The sequence below is a fragment of the Sebastes fasciatus genome, chromosome 13, assembly GCF_043250625.1.
Source record: "Sebastes fasciatus isolate fSebFas1 chromosome 13, fSebFas1.pri, whole genome shotgun sequence".
Taxonomy (NCBI): Eukaryota; Metazoa; Chordata; class Actinopteri; order Perciformes; family Sebastidae; genus Sebastes; species Sebastes fasciatus.
This window is the reverse complement of record NC_133807.1, coordinates 25,091,089-25,113,113: the sequence shown is the minus strand read 5'-3', so window position 1 is coordinate 25,113,113 and position 22,025 is coordinate 25,091,089. Positions and strand designations below refer to the sequence as shown.

Here is a 22,025-nt window from a genome sequence, read left to right as displayed (position 1 = left end):
GTTTTATTTTGGTAACCCTCTGCTTCAGCTGTGAAGGTAACCCAATACGGAACAACCTGACTCTGTGAGTATGAGCCCCTTTGTTCATTAAAGTAAAGAAGAACTTGATTTAACCAAATGATGTATTCTGATATAGTATAGATGAAGTATCAGCTGTTATCTGTCTGTTATCAATGTCACTTATCTGTAATCTGTCAAAACACATGCTATCCAACCTGTTTGCACTTCAGCCTTCACTGAGGTCAAATCATTTTCACTACTGTAAAACGACATCCAAACACAGAAGCACCTTCTCTCTGTGTGTGTGTGTGTGTGGTGTGAGAGCGTAGGTGGGGCCTACAGTGACAAGTAGACACACTTCCTCTTCTCATGATGGTGAACAGATTGGCCAACCTCCACTCTCGCAGAGGAAGATCACTCTGAGAGCACACAAACGGCAGCGAGCTCAGAGCTGCGTGCTAATAATTTAGCGTGTCAGAGTGTGTGAAGTGCAGATTTCCTGCCCGCCTTAACTGAGCTGCTCTTTATCGTGTGACATTAAGGGCAGATGATGTGCGAGCAGCGTCGGTAGGGTCTGTACTCAGTGTAGAAATGGAAGAAGATCAAGAGACAAACAAGGAGTCCTCTCAAACTACAGGTGAGTACTAAATAATGAGATTGTTCTTTAAGGTAATTTTGAGGAAGTGTCGCCTTTAACTTCATGTACAGGCGATGTTACCCATCATGCTTATACTGGTTTGTTTGTACATTTCCTCACCGGTTTAAATGGATTAACATTCTCTGCGCTGATTGGTAACTTGCTGACATTGCTGTTTCACCATTATGACATCTGGGTGTATGCACAATGTGCCGGGATCTGCCTTTTGTTAATGCCGTGCATCCTCCTCCTAGTAGTCAAATGACGATTTGTGAACTTCCTGAACGATTTCTCTGTTTTGACACGTTTGTTCTGTCTTTTTGTGTGACTTCTATATTTTTATTTAACAAGATATGGCTGTTTTTAATCTTTGCTAAAAGCAACAGAATAGAATATTAACTTAAGATATCATTAAGGTTGGTGTGACGGTCGGTGAAACTTCCCATCTGAGTAGACATTTCTGCAGTAGTCTCGTACAGTAAGTTCCTTCAGGAACTTTTCACATTGTGACTTAAATTCACGAATGTAAAAACTATATTGCAGGTATACATGTCTAATATGCATTAAATATGTATAGTTTGAAACAGCAGCATTTAGTAGTGGAGCAAATATGATTGAAAAACGGTCACCATATCCAGTGACAGTAGAGCATGAGACAGGTAATCTAAAATCACCCCTGTGTCCTCCGTTGTCCTCCGGTGCTCCTAATGCCTGTCGTCAATCACTCGCGAACTCCGATCAATATAATCAAATATTCTGTTACTGTAATGCCTATTTCTCGCCTCAAATGTTTTCATAAACATCTTGTAGTGTACGGTTTAGCTGTAAAATGAGAAAGTTTGTGACCCGGCAGCCATGTTGAGAAAAACAAGCACCGCCCACCAGCCGGAGCAAACTCTCATTTTACAGCCAAACAGTACACTACAAGATGTTTCTGAAAGCATTTGAGGCGAGAAATAGGCATTACAGTAACAGAATATTGATTCATATTTGATCAGCGCTGCCTAGTTTGACCATTTGATCGGAGTTCGCGAGTGATTGACAGCTGCCTCCGTTGAATGAACAGCCAATAGGAACTCTTTCTCTTTGAAATGACCTGTGATTGGCCAAAGTCTCCCGTCACAGGCTCGATTTTTTTAAAGCCTGAAAACAGCATGAGGAGGTGCAGAAGTCTAGTTATCTCTCAGAGCACTTGAATTACAATATGCTGAAAGGTTATTATGGAATTTTTGCACAATGATGCCAAAAATATTCTGCCTACTGCAGCTTTAACTATTCTGATGAATTGCCTAAATCCAGTGCAAAAGATTTCTCTTCTCCATTTAGAAATCGCTGAGTTGTATCTGAAAAAGCTGTAATCCTGAACTCTTTAAAAGCACACCACACAAATGAAAACAACAGGAGGAAGAAAAGAAAGAGTCAGAGGACAAGAATACAAATTTGGAGAAAAAAGGTTCAACGTCAAAAGATCAAATAAAACTATGATTTAAAATGGTCTATAAAAAATAGTTAACATGAGAAGAAACACCTCAAAGAAGGATATATCTAGCACTGCTCTCAAAGTCATCATTCTTATAAACTAAGAAATCTATAATCTAAGTATTCCTTGTCTCTAATTAAGAAGAATTTGACTGTAAAACTATTTTACTTCACTCTCAATTCTCAACTCTTCTCAACACTGAAACACTGCTGGTGTGAAAAACAAGGACTGTATGTTCATTATGGGACGTGACACAAATTGCAAGCAGGATGTGGTTGACCGAAATGGAGACGTTCTCTGAGAGTGCGAGATTGCTTTTTTCTCATTTGTTGCATCTGTTGTAAATCATCCGTTTTTAACTTTTTTGCATGCCCCCGAGGTGAAACGTCAGTTAAATAGTGGGAGTACAGTCGGTCGAAGGGTTCATTATCAAAAAGCAGCACGTTGTTCCTCATTACATTTAAGTTCACTTTCAATCCAAGAACTGTTTTTCTCAGAAAGGTTAAGGAAATGCTGTCAAACGTGACTTCAGGAGACGAACTACGTTTGATTTTCTTTTCTTTTTTTAGCACAATCATTTATCTTCATGTCTGTTTCTTAATGTTTTTCTCTTAAAGGTATATAGTTATATTGTACATTAGGTGTTTAGCTGATGAAGATGTAGTGCAGAGGTAAAATATTGTATGAGTCAATAACCACATCACCATTATGTCAAGGGACCACTATAAAAGCAGGTCAGAGCTACAGGACTTAGTCATCACTCCAACCTACATATTTCTGCTTTTGTTTCTTCACAAAGGCCTTTACCTTTATTTACCTTATATAACCTACATACTGTTTTATAAACTGCTGCACCTCTGTGTATATAGAATTACTTCTCTATACTTACTTCATTCCTGTTCACACCTCTGTGTACATACAGTATATTACTTCCCATCATGCATATACATACTACATCCTGTTTACATAGATAGATGGATGGATAGATAGATAGAAAGATAGATAGATAGATAGATGTACTTTATTGATCCCAAATTGGGAAAATATTGTGTTACAGCAGCAGGTTATCCAAGCAATGCACAGGAACAGTACATAAAATGTACATGTCAACACTAAAGAAATATATCCATAGAATATAAAATGTAAAAAAAAATATTGGAATACGCTATAAATATATATATATATATATATATATATATATATATATATATATATATATATAAATATACCTGACTACTAAAATAAATCTAAATTATAAACATAGAATAACCCACTATATACATTAGCAAAGTGTGCAAGATACTACTGTATATACATTCAGTTTTCCCATCGGAAATACTGTCGTCAAACAAAATTACAAATTTACATTTACATTACTATTTTATATTTACTTATGTTTATACTTATTTTAACTGCACTATTTTATGTCTTAGATTATCAGTTTGCTTTTACATTTACTTGTGTGATTTCCTCTTTTATATATACAAATTTTAGCATTGTTGAAGGAACCTGACACCAAAGATTTTCAAACTTTGAACCTTAAAGGCTCTGGTTGGGGCCTTAAAGATCTCACACTTCTGTTTATAGAAAGATAATATTTATGTTGTGTTGAGATGGTGTCAGCAGGTCTGTGTTTGATGGTGCAGATCACAAATCCACAATTGTGTTAGTATGACATAAATATTGAGACCATGTTGTCATTTCATGTCCTTTCTTCTCGTTTCAGAGGTGAAGAAGGTGCCTCCTAGATCTGAAACCAAGCGCTACAGCGAGATCTTCAGAGACTTTGATAAGCTCGACTTATCTATAATTTGTCCGTAAGTATTCTACGTTTAACGGTGCTGCCACACACGTGTTTGTCTTGTCTGCTGCATCACTGGGCTTGTTCAGTTTGATCTGAATACTGTGACGGAAACGATCAGTGAGGCGTCATTCAGAGAGTGCTTCAAGCTTGGCAGGTCAATAGGAAACCAGACAGGAGGAAACTGATCTGATGTATTTGTCAACTCAAAGCCACAATTATAATTTCATGCACTGGGAACAAGTTCTTTATGATGTCTATCTTAATCCATTTTTGTGGCAACCATTGAAACCACTGGAAACTCCTCCTTTTGTAATAATAATAATAATAATAATGATAGTAATAATAATAATGGTTTAGTAAAGGAGGTTGCGCTTCAATAATAAGATTCACGGTGGGGTGCTAGACCCAGAGTCCAATAAGCATAAAAATTAGATTTTTAAATCAAGGAGGACAAAACACTAGCATTTCACTTGTTTTATTGCAATGTGAGCCAATTAATCAAGTAAAATGGTAGTATTTCTTTCCTCCTTGATTTGGAAATCTCAGTTGTGCTATCCTATTACATTTATTTTCATTATTATTATTATTATAATTATTATTTTATTTATTTTGCTATTTTCATTATTATTTTTAATAATACAAATACTAGTAATAATAATAATAATATTTATATATTATATATTTATAGAGCACTTTTCATGCAAGTGATTTAGCTCAAAGTGCCTTATAAAAGAAAATGAAATGCAACACATTCAAACAAGGGCAGATGGGTAATAAAATTAGACAATAAGAAGACAGTGGATGCTAAAATATATAAGCAAAATTACAAACATAGACCATTAAGAATAAAATAAAAAATGAGAGAATTACTAAAATATAAATCAATAAAATAAATTGTGATAATTAGAATGACATTAATTATAAGTTAGATTAAATAAATAGCTGTCGTTTAAATCTCTTATACTATTTCCATAATTACCACATCATCGTAGCACATTTGCCCAAACATTACCATTGTTGTGAAGTGGCATTGACATTAAACAAATAAATAAATGTTGTGAAGTAGAAGTGCAGTAAAGTACCTTAAAATGCCCAACAACACCTGCAGTCCGTCTGGCAGGCGTGCACATGGAAACGTAGCTGCAGGTAAATGTAGTATTTATATACAGTATGTTCCTCGACCAACCCTGATTGTCTTTCATGTATTGCTATTTGACTGTTTCTCTTCTAATACATTGTTTTTGTGTTCAGTACAGAGGAGTATCTGCTGCAAGACGTCGACTCAGAGTTCATCTCTACAGAAAACGCAGATCTCACAGAACAACATGACGTGACTGTAAGGAACTAATACTCTAAATTATTACAAGAAATACTTGTTGAATCTCTTGTTGAAATTACTGACACCAGAAACAGTGTTGATTTTATAGGAAACCACTGTTTTGGGGGGTTAGAGATGCAATTATAGAGTAAAAGTGTGAAAATACTTTTTGTCCACAGACCAGTGCTGAGGCCAATGATGTTGATGAAAACCAGTCAGGTAGGATTTCTGTGTGGGTGTGTGTGTGTGTGTTATTACTATTATTTATTTATTTATTTGTTTTAATTTTAATTTTAATTTTAATTTTAATTTTAATTTTGTCTATTTAAATTTTTTGGGAGGGATGTATAGTGGCTATTGTGAAATAGTTTGATACTTATATTTTTCTTTCTTTTCTGAGAAGTGAACTCCCTGTAGTGGGTCACAAATCAACAGATAAAGAGTATTAAAATAATAATAATAATAACAACAAAGACCACCCTGCGACCCAGCAGATCATGAAAGATGATGTGCTGGAGCTGCTGTCAGTTGTGACATTTAACAGAGTATTTCATTCAATCTTTACTTGTCTTCTTATAATTAGCCGTGAGTTGTAATTGCTCCGTTGTAACAAGATTAGGATAAAGCGACGGGATTAAAGCAGGAAGCAGCTGCTCTCAGTTTTTACCTCAGACACGAGCGGAAGGCGGAGGGGTCTGTACCGTAGAAGGAGGTGTCGGTGTTATGTAGGCTGTTGCAGTAAATACAGGGGAGACAGAGAAAATGACTAGACTGTCACTGCCAGCCTCAGTTTGACTCAAACTACAGGTCACAGGTCACAGTAAGAGATTAGGAATTACATAGACAGATAGTGGAAATAGAAATGTAGAAAACTCTTGTCATCTCTCACTATAAGTGTCTTTTTAAGATCTTCTTTTGGCCTCAAGTTCAAGTATCTGCACCTGTTGAAGGCGGTCACTGATGGTGTATCTATCACTGGGTACATTTATATCATTTAACCAAAACAAAAATCAAGTCTCACCGAGCACATTACTAGAACATACTTTTTGGTAATCTGGTTTCGTGTGTTCCCATTGGTTGGGATCACACACCAGGAGGTAAACCTCACTTGAAAGCCTTGTCACTGCAATCTGGACCTGCATGGATAATCTCCCCCAATCCAAGCACAGGGAGGCCATCGTAGCCGCGAGGCAGCACAGAATCTGCTCTGAGGCTGAGTTTTTCTTCCTGAAACTAAACACAGAGAGGGGAAGGGCTAAGAGAGGTCAACCTCGCCACACAAACTGACCACATATCTATCATTCTTGCCTGTTCTTTTTTTGTGGATTTTGCATGAAGACAGAGAAGGAAATAAATCACCCTGCTTGGATTTTTTTATACCACTCTAAACTGGATTTGGCATCTGTGCAAAAGAGAAATAAAATCAGCATATCCGAGTGAGGAACTTGAGAGAGAAGTCGTTGCACTCTTCCTGGCAATGCTTGAAAAACACAGCTGAATTATTTGGAACTGCACTGTTGGCAGAAGAAGTGCATCTGTTGCTCTATAACTTTTTTGGCTACAGGAGAAAATGAAGACGTGTTTGAATAGTTTTTGACATTTATTTGCAAATTTGCTGAAAGTGGAGCACAGAGAGAAAGAGGAAAAGAGAAAGTGGTGTGGGGAGCGGTTGAGAGACCATGAGATTGTCACATCACTGTGTTAGTGTTAGTCAAAGAGGAAGAAGAGTGGTTACCATATCAACGCCCCTGTCTGCCTGACCACAGTTGACATGACGGTGTCTGATAGTGCACGCTGGCACTGAGCGGTGTCTCTTTGTAGCTGACTAGAAGTGAACAGGTGGGAGAGGGAGGGGCGAGAGGAGGGAAGTTATTTAGCTAAAGCTGTTTGTCTTTGGTCCACAGAAACCTTCCTCTATCAGGTCACATGTGAAGATTTAGGATTGCTTAAAGAGTTTTTTAGTCAACCAACAACATCCATTGTGCTTACGTGGAAGAAGAGATAGAGTGCTGGAAACCACAGGACTTTTATTCTGAGAAGATATGACTCACCATATGAAGTCATTGTTTCCTTTTTTTGTATTTTTTTTTTTTAAGTGATTTTTTGGTCTGAGAAAGTGTAGGAGCCGGGTGAGGGTTTTCACTCTAGGTGTTTCTTTGAGAGCTGTTTTGAGTTCTCCAGGAGTGCCGATGGGCACCGTGTGATCCCTGGCTCCAGCTCCAAGAGTGTCTGGAGCCCACAGTGATGCTGATGTACTCCCTCTCAGCCCAGGAAGCAGACCTGGCCCTCTGTCGGTGCGACGATGGAGTGGAGACGGCACTGCAGTACACCAAGTCGTGGTGCCGCTACGCCAAAGACCTCCTGGCCTGGATGGAGAAGAGAATCAGCTTGGGTGAGTTGCACATGAAGGAAGAAAACAGTAACATAACATGCAAATAGTTGTGTCTCTATCAAGGCCTACCTTAAATATAAACTGCAACACAAAAACAAATATGATGCTTATAAAGTAGGATAGGATGAACTTTATTAATCCCCAAAGGTTCGCCACCGTACACAAAAAATGACATACAACACAATATGTCAACTACACGATAACACCACGCAGTCATTAAAGGGAAGTACATAGTAAAATAAAATGCAAATCTCTACAATGGAGAATCCAGAGCAGGAAAATCCTCTTATCCACTATGCTCTCTTAGAAAAGTACTGCCATTTATTTATTTTTAAGTATAGGTTATTTATCATTTTGTATAAGTAGGTGTGACTTGTTTTCAAATTATTTCTTAAAGAGCTTAGAGGTGTTGTTTATTGACTCAATTTGGAACTGTAATTAGTACCAGAAATGGCCTCAAGACACCCACATATTCCTGGAAAAGTCAGATATTTATAGACATTATAGTGCAGAAGTCAGCAGAGCCATGCTCCGTGTTGTCCATCAATAAAGAACTAATACTTTAGGCATGTTAGAGCCTTGATTAGCGTGTCGTAACTTGACCATGATCTGTGTGTATTATTTCACTGTTGGTGGTGCCGTCAACTCAGTGAACTTCACTCAGAGAGAGAGAGAAAGGATTAGAGGGCAGATTAGCAGGGCAGAGAAGGGTGATAAAGGAGACATGGTGTCTTTGGAGTACATAGACACTGATTACCTTCATACATCAGTCTGCAGTGTCCACACTGAGCATGCAAGTCTATATGGCAGCAATCGAAACAGGAGAGGAGTCCCCCCTCTGATCAGCTGTGTGAGGACCATGTTAGTCAATAGCAACAGATGAGTAACGCTGGGTGGAGCTCAGCCCAGAACTACTGTAGATGACACATATGAGAGCAACACGGTGACATCCCTATTAGCAACTGTATAGTGTCCAAAGAGCAGTCAGATCAAGAGCCGTCCTCAGAGAAGTTTAACAGGTTATGTATGAGCCGTAATGTCCATTTGTGCCCAAAGACTATATTTAGTATGATGAGGAAAAATGCCACAACATTTGTTCTGATTGGTCTAAAGTCTTGAAATCTGGTACGGACATACTTTTGGCAACTTTGACATTTTTAGATCAAATGAAAAATCACACTTTTATTACTAGTCAAATTCAGGACTGTTGAAAAATTTGGAAATACGCTAACATTGTGTTTATCAAATGTTTTCCGTATGAAATGTTTTTGTCACACTGTATGTGTGTGCATATCTTAGATATTCAACTTGTTATGAGTTCATAGATACCAAATACTTGATTGTGCTCCTTGTAGCTCTGAGATACAGACATTTTCTTATCATATATCTAGTATTTGGGCACATGTCCTGAAATATAATGTAGTCTTTTGTGAAAACAGTCTCATATGCCCAAACCTAAAAACTAGATATAGTATTATAGAAAAGGTTTGACCAACTTTGAAAATGTCTTCACATTTGTGCTTATAGGCAACACTTCCATCAAAGGAAATTTTAAAAATTCAGTTGCAGGAACAATTGGGTTAAGATCACTCAGATTGTCTACAGACCATTTCACAGTTTCAGACATAAACACTGAAAACAAATGTGTCTGAGATCTTTTCCTCTTGTCAGTTTCTCTGATGAGGTCAAAAAGGACGCAGACCAGACTGACTGCCTGAGCTCCAGGAGGTTTGATGAGCTTCTCAGTGAACGTCAGGGTTGTCTGAGGGGTTATTGTGTCATGGTGTTACATCACCGAGCTGGTCCGAAACGGAGCACCAAGCATCATATCGAGGCCACACACTAATAATAGAAACAATCATTATTGTGGTTTCAGTTCAGTCCGATGCTGCTCGTCTTGTCTTGATGTCTTGTGACTAACGTAAGCTGAAGAAAAACTTTCTTTTTGTTGACAGAACAAGAATTTGCCAAAAATGTAATAAAGACAGCCGAAGGAGCAAAAGCCAACGTGGGGCAGCAGGTATACAGCTTTGTTTATTGGAGAAAATGTTTTAGTGATTAACACAATCCGGGCTGGGCGATACGGCCAAAATCTTCTATCCTGATATAGGTTGTTTCATATCTCGACAATGATATATATCACAATATAGCATGTTTTCTGGTTAGTCAATAAATAAATAGACTGTATGAAATAGCCACATGGTATAGCCTATTTTTGTATAGGCCTACTCCTGTGTGAATTAAATACTTGATGAAAACAGATGACAGATGAAAAGTACAGAGTAAAATGAACACAACAGTTTCAAATGCAGAGTAATCAGATCAAGACAATAGTTTGATTTAACTACACCGGGGTATTCCCATAAGCAGAAGTCTAATCAATTCAGATTTTCTGAGAAATTTGAGTTTGTTGCTTATTATTATCAATTTATACGACGTAATTGTGTATCACAATATCTTGATATAGACTGTATATAAGAGGTGGACGTAGTCACCATGACGTCACCCATTGGTTTGTGGACGTTTTGAAGCCTCGAGTTCGGCATTTTGGCTGTCGCCATCTTGGTTTTTTGCAACCAGCAGTGACAAGAGAGGGTAGAGCTAAGTTCAACCTGAATAGGAAATTTTTAGGCAACCAAAATGTTACAATTAACTTTCATGAACTGAAAACACACTGTGAAAGGGTTAAAGTTCTGAGACAAAAACAAGGACAACTCCCAGACCGGACAACGCCGTGGTAGCGACCTGTCGATCACAAGGTAGCCACGCCCTAAAGCATCCCCTGCTTTATGGTCTATTTGACTCTAAATGGGACCATAATTTACTAAATCAACATCATGCTGTATTGAAGAAGACTTGAAACTAGCGATTAAGACCATAAACTCATGTTTACAATGTTTACTGAGGTAATAAATCAAGTGAGAAGTAGGATCATTTTGTCATAGACTTCTATACAATCTGACTTCTTTTTGCAACCAGAGGAGTCGCCCCCTGCTGGCTGTTAGAAAGAATGAAAGTTTAAGGCATTTCAGCATTGGCTTCACTTTTCAGACCCGGAGGTTGCCCACTGCTCGATATGTGATTTCATTACGAATCAATTCAATTGAAAGACGATAAATTATTGCCCAGCCCTAACCATAATGTGTTACAGAGTGTTATTGAATATATATATAGAGAGAGTTGTAACATTTTACCTTTCTTAGCTTTATTCACTATAGAACATTTGTCTAAAGTTGTTCTTGCCTTTTATAGGAGATGATGCCCCTGCAGTACATCTACACGATGGCGCTGGAGCAAGACATCAAGAACAGCGTGACATCTAGAAAGACTTCAGAGCTGCTACAAAGCCGCTGTTACCAAGTACACAAGTCCACACAAACACATACAAAAAGTTTCAGTATAAATCTCCTCTGTCTTTGAGAGGCGGGTGTTTAACTGTGACTTTGTGTTTAATCCTATCTCTCTCTGTCTCTAAGGCTTTGGCTGCCAAGAAGAATGAGATAGACAAGTGGCGGCGAGAGTTTAAGGAGCAGTGGGCGAGAGAACAACGGAAGATGGTAAGTGAATCAAGACTCTTGTTTATGGCTGAAGTTTATTACACTGTCGAAACTAATTTACTCAAATGTAAGAATTTCCAACAGAGTGGATGCCTGAACAAGCATCTAAAACAAAACATATTTCCCTCTGTGAAAGATTCATCTGGCTGTTATGACCTTGTTGATTTCTGCTTGTCAGGCTCACACAATAAAAACAAACTTTTTCCCTCTGTGTGTCTCTCTCTTGCATGTTTTCAGAACGAAACAGTGACGGCTTTTAAAAAGGCTCGTCAGCAGTACTTCCAGCGTTGTGATGAGCTGGAAAAGGCTAAAGCGGGCTCTGCTAAAGCTGTAGACGACACAGCTGGATACAAAACGCTGGACAAGAGGCGCAAGTCCAAGGATGAAGCCCAGACTAAGGTGAATGTCCCCCTAAATAACTACATTAGTATTTAGAGCTGTCCTCGACCAAAGAAATTCTTAGTCGACTAAAACTCTAAAGATTTTGTCGACTAATCGATTAGTTGATTTAATCGGCATATCTGTAAAACTGATTTTCTCCACAAAGAATCACACAAACTTTAAATCTTGTGTTTTACCAGAGACGTGCTCACAAGTTTCTTAGAAATAAGTCATTCAGCAAGAAAAAAGCATAAGAAGTGACTAATCAACAAAACAACCAATTAGTCGACTAATTGACTAAGAGGGGGCAGCCCTATCAATATTATCTGTATAAATGCAGTCCGAGTAGAGTTTAGTACCGAATAAATACTGTCAATTATCATTCTGCTCATAGTGTGATTATGATGTTTAACAATACAACTGAATGGTCTTCTCTCTGTCTCCTCCAGGTGATGGAGTCAGAGCTCCTGTACAGACAGTGTGTGAATGACGCCAAGATCCACCAGGACGGCTTGGTGAAGATCAAAGAGAGCATTATTTCTCACATTCGCAAGCTCATCTGTCAGGGAGACACTGTGCTCAAGGAGGTCGGTATGAAATTGAGGAAACTATGCGTCTGTCTTCCTGTCGGCTAGTTTCTAGATAAGGATGTTCACTGCAGCAGCCTCTATACGCAGATGCGGTTAAACGTGGTTGTGGTATAAATAGAGCACATGTAGTAGTAATGTCATGCATTTCTGTTGGTCACAGAGTAAACAATGACTTGGGCCACTATGTAAACATTTACAGCAGCATCAGCTAAGGATGCATCTGGATGCAATCCACCACTCTGTGTTACAGCTGAGAGGTTTGTTAATGCATAAAGCACCTCCCCTTCTGTAAAATGGCACATATTTGCATATTTGTTATTAGATAATAATAAACCATCTCTCCACCTCCACTTTTGCGCAAATAAATGCATATATTTCTACTTAAGCAGTGCTTTATGGTTTATCTCTATAATGGAATCAAATAAAGGAATTTCTACACATTAGTTATGTTTTACTACATTAAAACCACAATTTTAACACTGCTAACAATGATAAGGATTTGAAATTAAATCAGGAGGCAAAGCAGCATTCTGATATTACTTATGCAACTATTTGTTGATAAACCATAATCTTTATCTCCTTTGTCTCCCCCATCATGTCTCCTCCCTGCATCAGGCCACAGTCAACATGTTTTACTACCAACGGCAGCAGACGGAGCCGGTTCCGCTCGGGTATCACAACCTGGAGTTGACGTGCCGGTCCCTGGAGCCCGGGGAGCCCTATCTGCTCTACATCATCAGCAAGCGTCGCCCCGAACAACCTCCACAGGTCTTTAACTTCCAGGAGTATGTTCCTCCGAGCAAAGGGTACGTAAACTGACCAACGACTTTCTCTGCTGTTTCAAGTTATTTATGATCAAGCATGCACAACAATTACAGAAGCAGTCAATGAAATTCTTGGGTCTCAAGCTCCATCCAACAATGCTTATTATATATATTGTTTATTTAACCAGGAAAAAAAGTCTCATTTAGATTAAAATCTGGGCATCACAAACATTGTTACAACAATAAACACAAACAACACAAGGAGACAAATAGAACAGTCACACACTACAAGTGAATGAGCACAATATCCAGTTAACATGCTATTAAAAAAAACAGTTATAACGCACAAAACAAGTCAATTTTAAAACGGTTTCAGTGAAAAATTTAAGAGCAAGTGATTGAGGAAGTGCTATTTCCTCAATCCTTTAAAACAGATTAGAAAAAAACTTTATTTTTACAATTAACGCTTGAAATGATGAACGGAAATTACATGGTAGTACAAAAGGTAAACCATACATTCCATTTTAAAGGATAGTACAATTAAATATGTATAAAAAGGGAATCAAACAAGGAAATAAAATAGTAAAGCGCAGGCAGACATAAAATAGTGCATATACATATACTGTATACTCCTTATTATGCATATACATTTAATACATTCCTGTTTACTAGCCTAGATTTTTTTTAAAAAACACCATACTTTCTTTGCCAGAAATTAAACTTAATATTAAGTGAAAACAAGAAGGTAATTACCGGTATTATTATTATTTACTTTATTTTATTTTATTTATTTAGAAAAAAAAGAAACACTTTGGACACTTTGGATTTATGTGTGCTCAACTCTAAATATATTAAGAAGAAAAAATAGCTTGATATCCACTGTGCATACCATATTGATGTATGTCTACTAACTATTTATTAATTAAAATGATTTTTATCTGAAAGGAACAAGAGAAAAACCAGCCACACCCTCGGCTCTCTGCAGGACTCTTCACCTATGACAGACGACAGCACCTTCAGACGATACAGCGATGGCAGTAAGGACTCCCCATGATTACACCATGATTACATCAATTATCCACTTTAAATTAATTTTTGTTTTCTTATGTGTTTTGTGTTGTGAACTTCAGGGAAAACGGGGTACAGTGACGGTGAGAGTTTTGGAGGCAGTTCAGAGTCTCTGTCCAGCCCCGGTGAGCAGACGACTGCATTTGTTTCTGTAACTTTTCTTCCACATGCACATGAAAACATTTAAAAACATGTTTACTTTCTCCTCTACTGTGTCTCTACTGAAGCTCACACTAATAGGAGGCTGCCTAAAACCGCATCCACTTTAACAGTGTCATCTGATGACATGGACGAGCGGGATGTGGCGTCAGAATCAGGTTTGTTATTTCCCTTTTTATGCCTCTATAACCCCCCGCCATGGGAATTAAAGGGACACTACAGGTGAATAGGGTACACATTTTAACTAATAGATATAACCATGGAACTTCCCCAGTTGATTACTTACATTAAGGCAATTATTTTTTGTGTAACAAGTTTTCTTAAGTTTAAATATGCAAATGAGGTATTATGTTATTAAATATGCACTAATTTGCATAACTTTCCAGAACAGAAATCTGAACATAAGATAAAGTTAGATTCAAAATATTGTTTCATTTTGTTGACATATTAGAGTCAAAGGTTTTTAGCGAGGGGATTTTGGATATCTCTTTTTATCACTCCATAAATCAGAAAATACTCTCAACAGCCTTAAAAAAATAAGTTTTCGCCATGTTATTAGGAATAAAATGTTCAATAAATCAGGCTATGAATGATATATGAACAAGCGCCTCTGTAAAAACCTTCAGATTATAGATAGAAATTAATCTGGAAAGTTTAGTGTATGTAAGTGCTGCTGGAGTGGAGATTTCTGGCACAGAGTCTGAGAAAAAAATAATTTTGAGAAAACAGCCTTTAATGATATTTATTACACGGCTGTGTTGAATACTCGATTCTGATTGGTCAATCATGGCGTTCTGCAGGTCTGTAATTTCTTTATAGCAGACCGTTGCTATGGGTACAGTTCTGATGTCAGACTTTGGCGGACCGTTTTTGTGTCAAATTTTTTATTTCTTCTGTAAGTAGCCGCTAAGCCTTGGGGTGCGGCACCGCCCTGTCGGGGATTCTTTCACAACAATGACTGGCTTGTGGTACATTATCCCGTTACGTATTGTAAAATTTCATACATTTTGAAGACACTAAAGGTGAATAGGGTTTCGAAAATGTTAACTAATAGATATCAGCATGAAACTTTCCCAGTTGATAACTTACATTCAAGTTTTCTGAAAAGTTATGTTTAAATGTACAAATGCAGCATTATCTAATGCTAACTTTGGGTGACTTAGGAGAAATCTGCAGACGCAAATAGACAAATTGTAGTAGAATAACAAAATAGACCAAAAAATCTCTTCTGATTCCATCCTCTCCTCCCTACAGAATACATCGATGGTCAGCCAGTCAAAGTGCGCACGCTTTCACGAGCTGCGCTGACACACCGACTCAGGAAGTTGAAGAGCAAGATGGTGAAATGCAAGCAGTGTGAAAACTACATCGTTGTCAATGGGGTCGAATGTGAGGAGGTATGAAGACGGAGAGATGTGCAGTAACAGCAGAACATGAATGGTGAGGTTGTTAATGTCCTCTGTTCTTGTTCCTGCCCCTCCTTCAGTGCGGGCTGGCTCTGCACAGGAAGTGTATGGAGGTGTTTCAGCTGGAGTGTGAGAACAGGAAGGGGACAGTGTTCGGGGTGGACCTCGCCCTGCTGTTTCGTGACCGGCCCGAAGAGGTGCCCTTCGTGGTGCTGCTCTGCACGTCTGAGATTGAGAGTCGTGCTCTCTCGATCCAGGTATTATTCACCATCACAGTCACCGAAATGTAGGAAAAAAAAAGACTGACAAGTGTGAGTTGTGGTCTGATAACAGTTCTCTGTTTTTCTCTGAGGGGGTGTATCGTGTGAGCGGGTCCAAGCCTCGCATCCAGAAGCTCTGTCAGGCCTTTGAGACGCAAAAGGAGCAGATGGACCTCTCTGACCTTTCACCCCATGACATCACCTCCATCCTCAAGCACTTCTTCAAGGAGGTACAGGAGTCACTCCAAAGTGAATTATAATGATTATAAGAGAAGTTGTGTCACAGCTTTTCTCTCTGATCTCAATGAGTAACCTTTCTTTTTTTATTAATAAAAGTACAAAATACAAAATCAGTATACAGGAGACATTATACAATTAAAACAGTAACAAAACAGAACAGCCAGGGGTACAAAACACTCTACAAAATATTACGAAACAAACAGAAACTAATTGTCTCAATAGCCTTTTTGTTAGTCAAATTAGAAATTAGTATTACATAAAGTTTAACATCCTTCACGTAAACACCAAAACAAGGTTTATTGAATAAAATAATTTGCTACGATTATCATCAAATTTATTATAAAAGATATTTTTTTTTTTTTTTTTTTTAAGAAACCAAAAAAACATTTTCCCATAATAATAATAATAATAATAATAAGAAGAAGAAGAATTTCTTGGTGTGAGAACAATGCCAAAATATGTGTATGAATGTGTATGTGTAGAACTGTTTCTAAGTAGTCATCACACAAAAACAGTTAATTATAATAAATAATTCATTCCTTCATTATTTAGGCTGATAGTACGTGTTCATAGGGGCGTTTTTTATCCCGAGGCATCGCTTCCCAGCATTGGACACTTGATGGGCTGCCACTAGACACAAGGCATTCGGCACCTGATTGGATGAGCTCCCAGCTTTCAAACCGGAACCAATATGGTGGCTTGTTTGGGAACTTTTTCCTCTTATATTACGAAAATAGTTCACGGAAATGTTTTTCTGAAAACATTTTAAGCGAGAAATAAGCCGTGCAGTTGCTGAATCTGTCTTTATTTTAAATCGTCAACGGTTAGTTTACAAGTTTCTCGGGAGTTTCCAGAGGTGGCGAGTCGTGCTTGACGCCCCTGATTTTAATAACGTGGCCTAGACCTCAACTTTATGCAAATGAGGAACAGCCAACGTGACGCCCCGCCTCTCGAATCATTGCACGGCTGCTTACATAGACAATGAATGGGAAGTGTGGAAAGGACGGAGCCTATGGGCACCTACCATTAGAGAAGTCAGACCTGTCATAGCTTTTCTCTCTGAGTAACCTTTCTCTTCCTCACTCCCCTCCAGCTCCCAGAGCCCTTACTGACCTTTGACCTGTACAATCCTTTCATCACGATGGGAAAGACCATTCAGCACCAGAGTGAAAGGGAGCCGACGCCAGACACTAACGAGACAGTGGACATCATTCACAACCTGCAGAAGCTACTACAGAAACTCCCGCCGTATTCCTACAGCACCTTACAGTACATGATGTCTCACCTGCTAAAGTGAGCACAAAGCAGAGTCTCTAGTTACATTTTAAAACCCTCCCACTAGATGTTTCTTGAATTTTCATGGATTTTGAATTTGTCTTCACAGAGTTTCAGAGAACTACGAGAACAAGATGTGCGCGAGCAATCTGGGTATTGTGTTTGGGCCGACACTACTGCGCCCTCTAGTGTCTACGGACATGTCGATGATGGCCCTGCTGGAGACCAGTTACCAGGCCGTGCTTATTGAGTTCCTCATCACGCACCACCACGAGATTTTTGGCCTTCAGCGGAGACCCGGTACGCCCCCTCCCCCGGCCCCTACAGCACCTCTTCCAGACACCCCTCCCAGAGCTTCCTGCGCCCTGGATGGGGACGTTTACACCAAAAATGAAACCTCAACCACAGAGCGGCAACACTCGATAGAAGTAAGTACTAACATTCAACTGAGACACAGACTCAGTGGTTGCTGCTGTATTCAAGGGTGTATCTGTGTTTCACAAATACAAAGTCTTTTAATTGTAGCATTTGACTGCACTTCAGTTTAAAAAGCATCAGTAGCAGTAGCTTGGCACACACATAAGGTAGATTGAGTTTCTACCTGAGCTGCTTTTCCTGATTAATGTACCTGTTGTTTTAAGAGCCTTAGCACCTGGCACCTAAACTCAAGATTAACACGCTGGTACAGCTACTGCATCTCGCCCGCTCTCTGACCTCCTGCATAGCCTTCTGTCAAGCTATACTACGTGGACATTTCTCTGCTAGCGCTTATAAATAGCAGATTTACAGAAATCCACCACTCAACTTGTGTCATTCCAACAGAGTCGAACAATCAAGAGAGAGTCAAGCGAGGGTTATATATCTGACAAGTCTTCATCCAATGAAGCAGTGGACCAGCTCAGCCCCGAGGCCAATGAGAGAGCAGGTAGGCGGGACGTAGTGATAGAGCAGTTAGAACTGAATTCATAGTGTTGATGTCTTCTGTAGTTTGTAGATGTTTGTGTCTTTTAGTTGTTGGTATAATGAGTCATCTTGTACCTTTTGCTGCTTAAGGACATGTTTTAATGAATCCTGTTAGAGAGCTTGTAGGTATTACACATAGAGGTGCCAAGTTGTTTACCTTATTTCTCACAGGAAGGTGGTTTGTTCTAGCTTACGGTTACTCAGTTTCTTCCTATAAGCACCAGATACAGTGAGTGTCTCAAGGGTCTGTTGTAGTTCCTATTTTTTTTCACACTTAAGACGTTTCCTCCAGTTATTTATAGAAATAAGACTTCCTTCCATTTTTTTTCGCTGACGCCATCGAGTTGTTTTCATCTGTAAAACTGGGTGAGTCAGACTGCTTAGCTGAGTATCAGGTTTTATCTCTTCTTCGCTTGCTTTTACTCTTCTCTGTGGCTACGGCACCAAGCAGCTTCAAGGCTTCTATTCACACATGAATATATCAACCTTCAATGCAGAACAGTAGAATCATTTTGCACTTCTTTTAATCACTTTCAAATCAGTACAGGATATAGCTCCAGTATGCACCGTCCAGAAGAACTCTGTATGAACATTTAAAAGGGAACAAAGGCCATTTTTTAAAACATTGATATTATTCTGGAGGCTATATAACATGATGGAAAAAATACTGCAACTTGCTCACGTACATGCATATTGCAAGGGCGCGGCAGGAAACCACAAGGTGTCGGCGCCATCACGGTAAACAGTAACTGCCTGTCAGTGGCAATATGAAGGGAGTATAGCATTCCAACAACATTTACAATATAAATAAATGTTTTCACTTTCTGAATCTATTTTATGTTAACGATAAACACGTATAAGACATGGAAACTGTCATACCTCTCAGATTTTTTTCGTTTTCCAGTAGTTATAGTTTATGCAAGTGCTGTCCACTGGATCGGAGAGATCCATGACAGGATTTCAGCGCATGTTGTGGCAGTCATCCCGCGTCTAGCGACCATGCTTGCGACAGGCACGGCATATTGGTAGCTAGTTAGTTAGATAGTAAAATAACGTTAGCTATAGCTAATTCCATAAATACAGTACTACACTTTTGTTGACCAAGTAGAGAGTGGATAGGAACCGAGATGCCTTACTGGTGTTCCTCACTGTGGAAACTATAAGCTAGCATGCTGCCCAAATCCTGTCATGGATCTCTCACCTTGTGGTTTCCTGGCGCGCCTCGCAATATGCACGTACGTGAGCAAGTTGCAGTATTTTATTCCATCATGTTATATAGCTTCCAGAATAATATAAATGTTTTAAAAATGGCTGTTTTTCCCCTTTAAGTTTTCAGTCAAGGAAGAAAATATACAGAGAAAGCCAAGTTTGTTAAAATAATCTGTGTTTGTATTACTTTGATGAATCACATGCTTGTTTTCCCTCTTCTGCCTCAGTCCTGGCTATGAGAGGGGCATCGAGCGATCCTCAGGGTGAGCCGGTGGGGGAACCAGACTCTGATTTAGGGACCAAGCCACACTATCGCTTCACCAGACAGCCTGTGAAGTATTACCGGCATCATAACCCAGGAACCCGACTCCCCAACCTGGAACGTAAAGCCAGATCGCCTGCAGCCCCAGCGAGGGGATGTCCAGGGAGCGCAGACAGCAGCCGCAGCTCCTCTCCAGAGCCAGGGACACTGAGACTTGCCCAAAACTTAGACGTCCACTTTGAGAACACGCACCGGCCCCACCAGGCCGCCGTGGACGTCCCACCGAGTCCCAGCGAGGTTGTGCAGTACATGCTGGGACTGGACTCGATGTTTACATCAGCTGCAACTACGACACCAACCGGTACAACACAGGAGTTGGTGGCATCTGGGTGTCAGAACATAAATCTGTCCAATAACAGACAGAGTGCTGGACAGAGTCAGGCCCTGTGTCCGTCACCGAAGACACTTCCTGTTGACTACCACCTGAGTTCGCCAGCTCAGAAGATCCTGTCTGGCCTGAAGCTGAGACGCAGCCACTCAGGGAAGGACGAGCAGCTCTTTGTCTGAGGAAAGATAGAAATCTCCAGACAGTTCACTGGAATACATTCACACACAGGTCTGCTATTTCTTTATAGCAGACCGTTGCTATGTATAGCAGACCGTTGCTATGGGCGCAGTTCTGATGTCGGACCGTTTTTGTGTCAAATTATTGATTTCTTAAGTAAGTAGCCATGTAATAATAAGCGGGATAATGTACAGCTAACCGGTCATTGTTGTGAAAGAAACCATTGGGGTTTCTTTCACAACAATGACCGAGCCGCTGATCCCTTACTTAGAGCACAGTGGTGTTGCATTGTGTCTGAAAGGGCCTTCAGTGAGTGAGAGACGGAGAGAGAAATTGAGAGTACTAAGAGAAAGAAATACTGAATGAATGAATAAAAACTGATGAATATTAGTTTATGAGATTCACACAAGTTAACGCCAGAGGGGCGAATTATTCTGTTTTCTTTACTGAGAATTAAAAGTAAAATTAAAAGTAAGCCTAATTAACATTAAAAAAACGCTGTTGCAGTGCACTTATTATTTTGTTATTTTTTATTCTTTAAAAGTCACCAGAATGCAAGAAACAAAGTCTCTGAAACTTACATTTTTCTGGTTTTTTTCTGGTTTTTTTCTGGTATTTCTCCCTATTTTTGAGGTCTCAAGATTGGCGAGTATGAGTGTTGGAACTCACATGGACTCTGGCCCAAGCAGGAAAAGTTAGCACAGTGGTTTGTCCATTCTGGGCTACTATAGAAACATGGCAGCCGGCTCTGTGAAGAGAGGACCTGCTCCTTATGTAGATATAAACAGTTTTAAAGGTCCCATATTATCAAAAGTGACATTTTCATGTCTTTTATATTATAAAGCAGGTTTAAGTGCTTTATAGATACTGTTAAACTATCAAAACGCTCAATAGAAGGAGAAACACGCAGAGCCCGTATTCAGAAAACGTGCGTTTGAAACAAGCTGTTAGGATTTCTGTCCATTTGTGATGTCACAAATATACAATATTTAGACCATTAAATGGTTTTAATCTTAAACATTCTAAATGTGACCCAGTTTATTTCCTGGTTGCAGTCAAGGCCTATGGAAAGGAGGCTGAGTCACGGGCGGACATCGGTCTTGGGATATGGGGTATGACACATACGCAGTGTAACCGAAGCTGCGGTCATGCATTTTGATTGGCTCAATTTCGGCGGGTGCAGGCCAGATTTTACTGTGCATGAAGATACCCTCGAAGATATGACGCGTTGATGACGCGTGACTCAGCCTCCTTTCCATAGGCCTTGGTTGTAGTGTATGTTAATGACATCAGCTGGTAGGAAGTAAACATGGACACAAGCTGTTGCCTAGCAACGCAATTCCGTTGCAATTCCGTTGAAATGCACTAAAACAAAGCGTTTCAGACGGAGGGTAAATACAGGTATATTCAGGCAGACAGTATGAGTAAAATAATGGTTTTTTTTAACATTATGGCATGTAAACATGTTCTAGTAGAAACACAAAATACAAGTACGCACCTGAAAATGAGCACGATATGGGACCTTTAAGGTAACGAATACACAACAATTCTTATTTGCAGGTGATTATACTCTAAAGAAAAACATAATTATTAATATTATATTCCATTTCTGCCAATAGATCCCTCTAAATGTTACACACTGTTTCCTTTAATATAGCAGAAAACAAAGATAAAGATATAGAGGAGTAATAACAT

The 22,025-nt window shown here is 39.2% G+C and overlaps 1 protein-coding gene across 1 annotated transcript; it reads left to right on the top strand.

Annotated features, from left to right (window-relative positions):
* The first annotated feature begins 397 nt into the window (after positions 1-397).
* gmip (GEM interacting protein) lies at positions 398-20,826 on the top strand. The gene is made up of 22 exons (XM_074656405.1): positions 398-637; positions 3,844-3,934; positions 5,173-5,257; positions 5,419-5,458; positions 7,506-7,631; positions 9,587-9,651; positions 10,884-10,991; positions 11,108-11,188; positions 11,426-11,587; positions 12,019-12,156; positions 12,775-12,965; positions 13,869-13,960; positions 14,054-14,116; positions 14,219-14,308; positions 15,405-15,547; positions 15,637-15,813; positions 15,909-16,046; positions 17,150-17,349; positions 17,441-17,759; positions 18,154-18,256; positions 19,731-20,498; positions 20,583-20,826. Exons 1-21 carry the CDS (start codon positions 592-594, stop codon positions 20,330-20,332), a joined length of 3,060 nt encoding a protein of 1,019 aa, XP_074512506.1. The 5' UTR covers positions 398-591; the 3' UTR covers positions 20,333-20,498; positions 20,583-20,826.
* Positions 20,827-22,025: the final 1,199 nt, after the last annotated feature.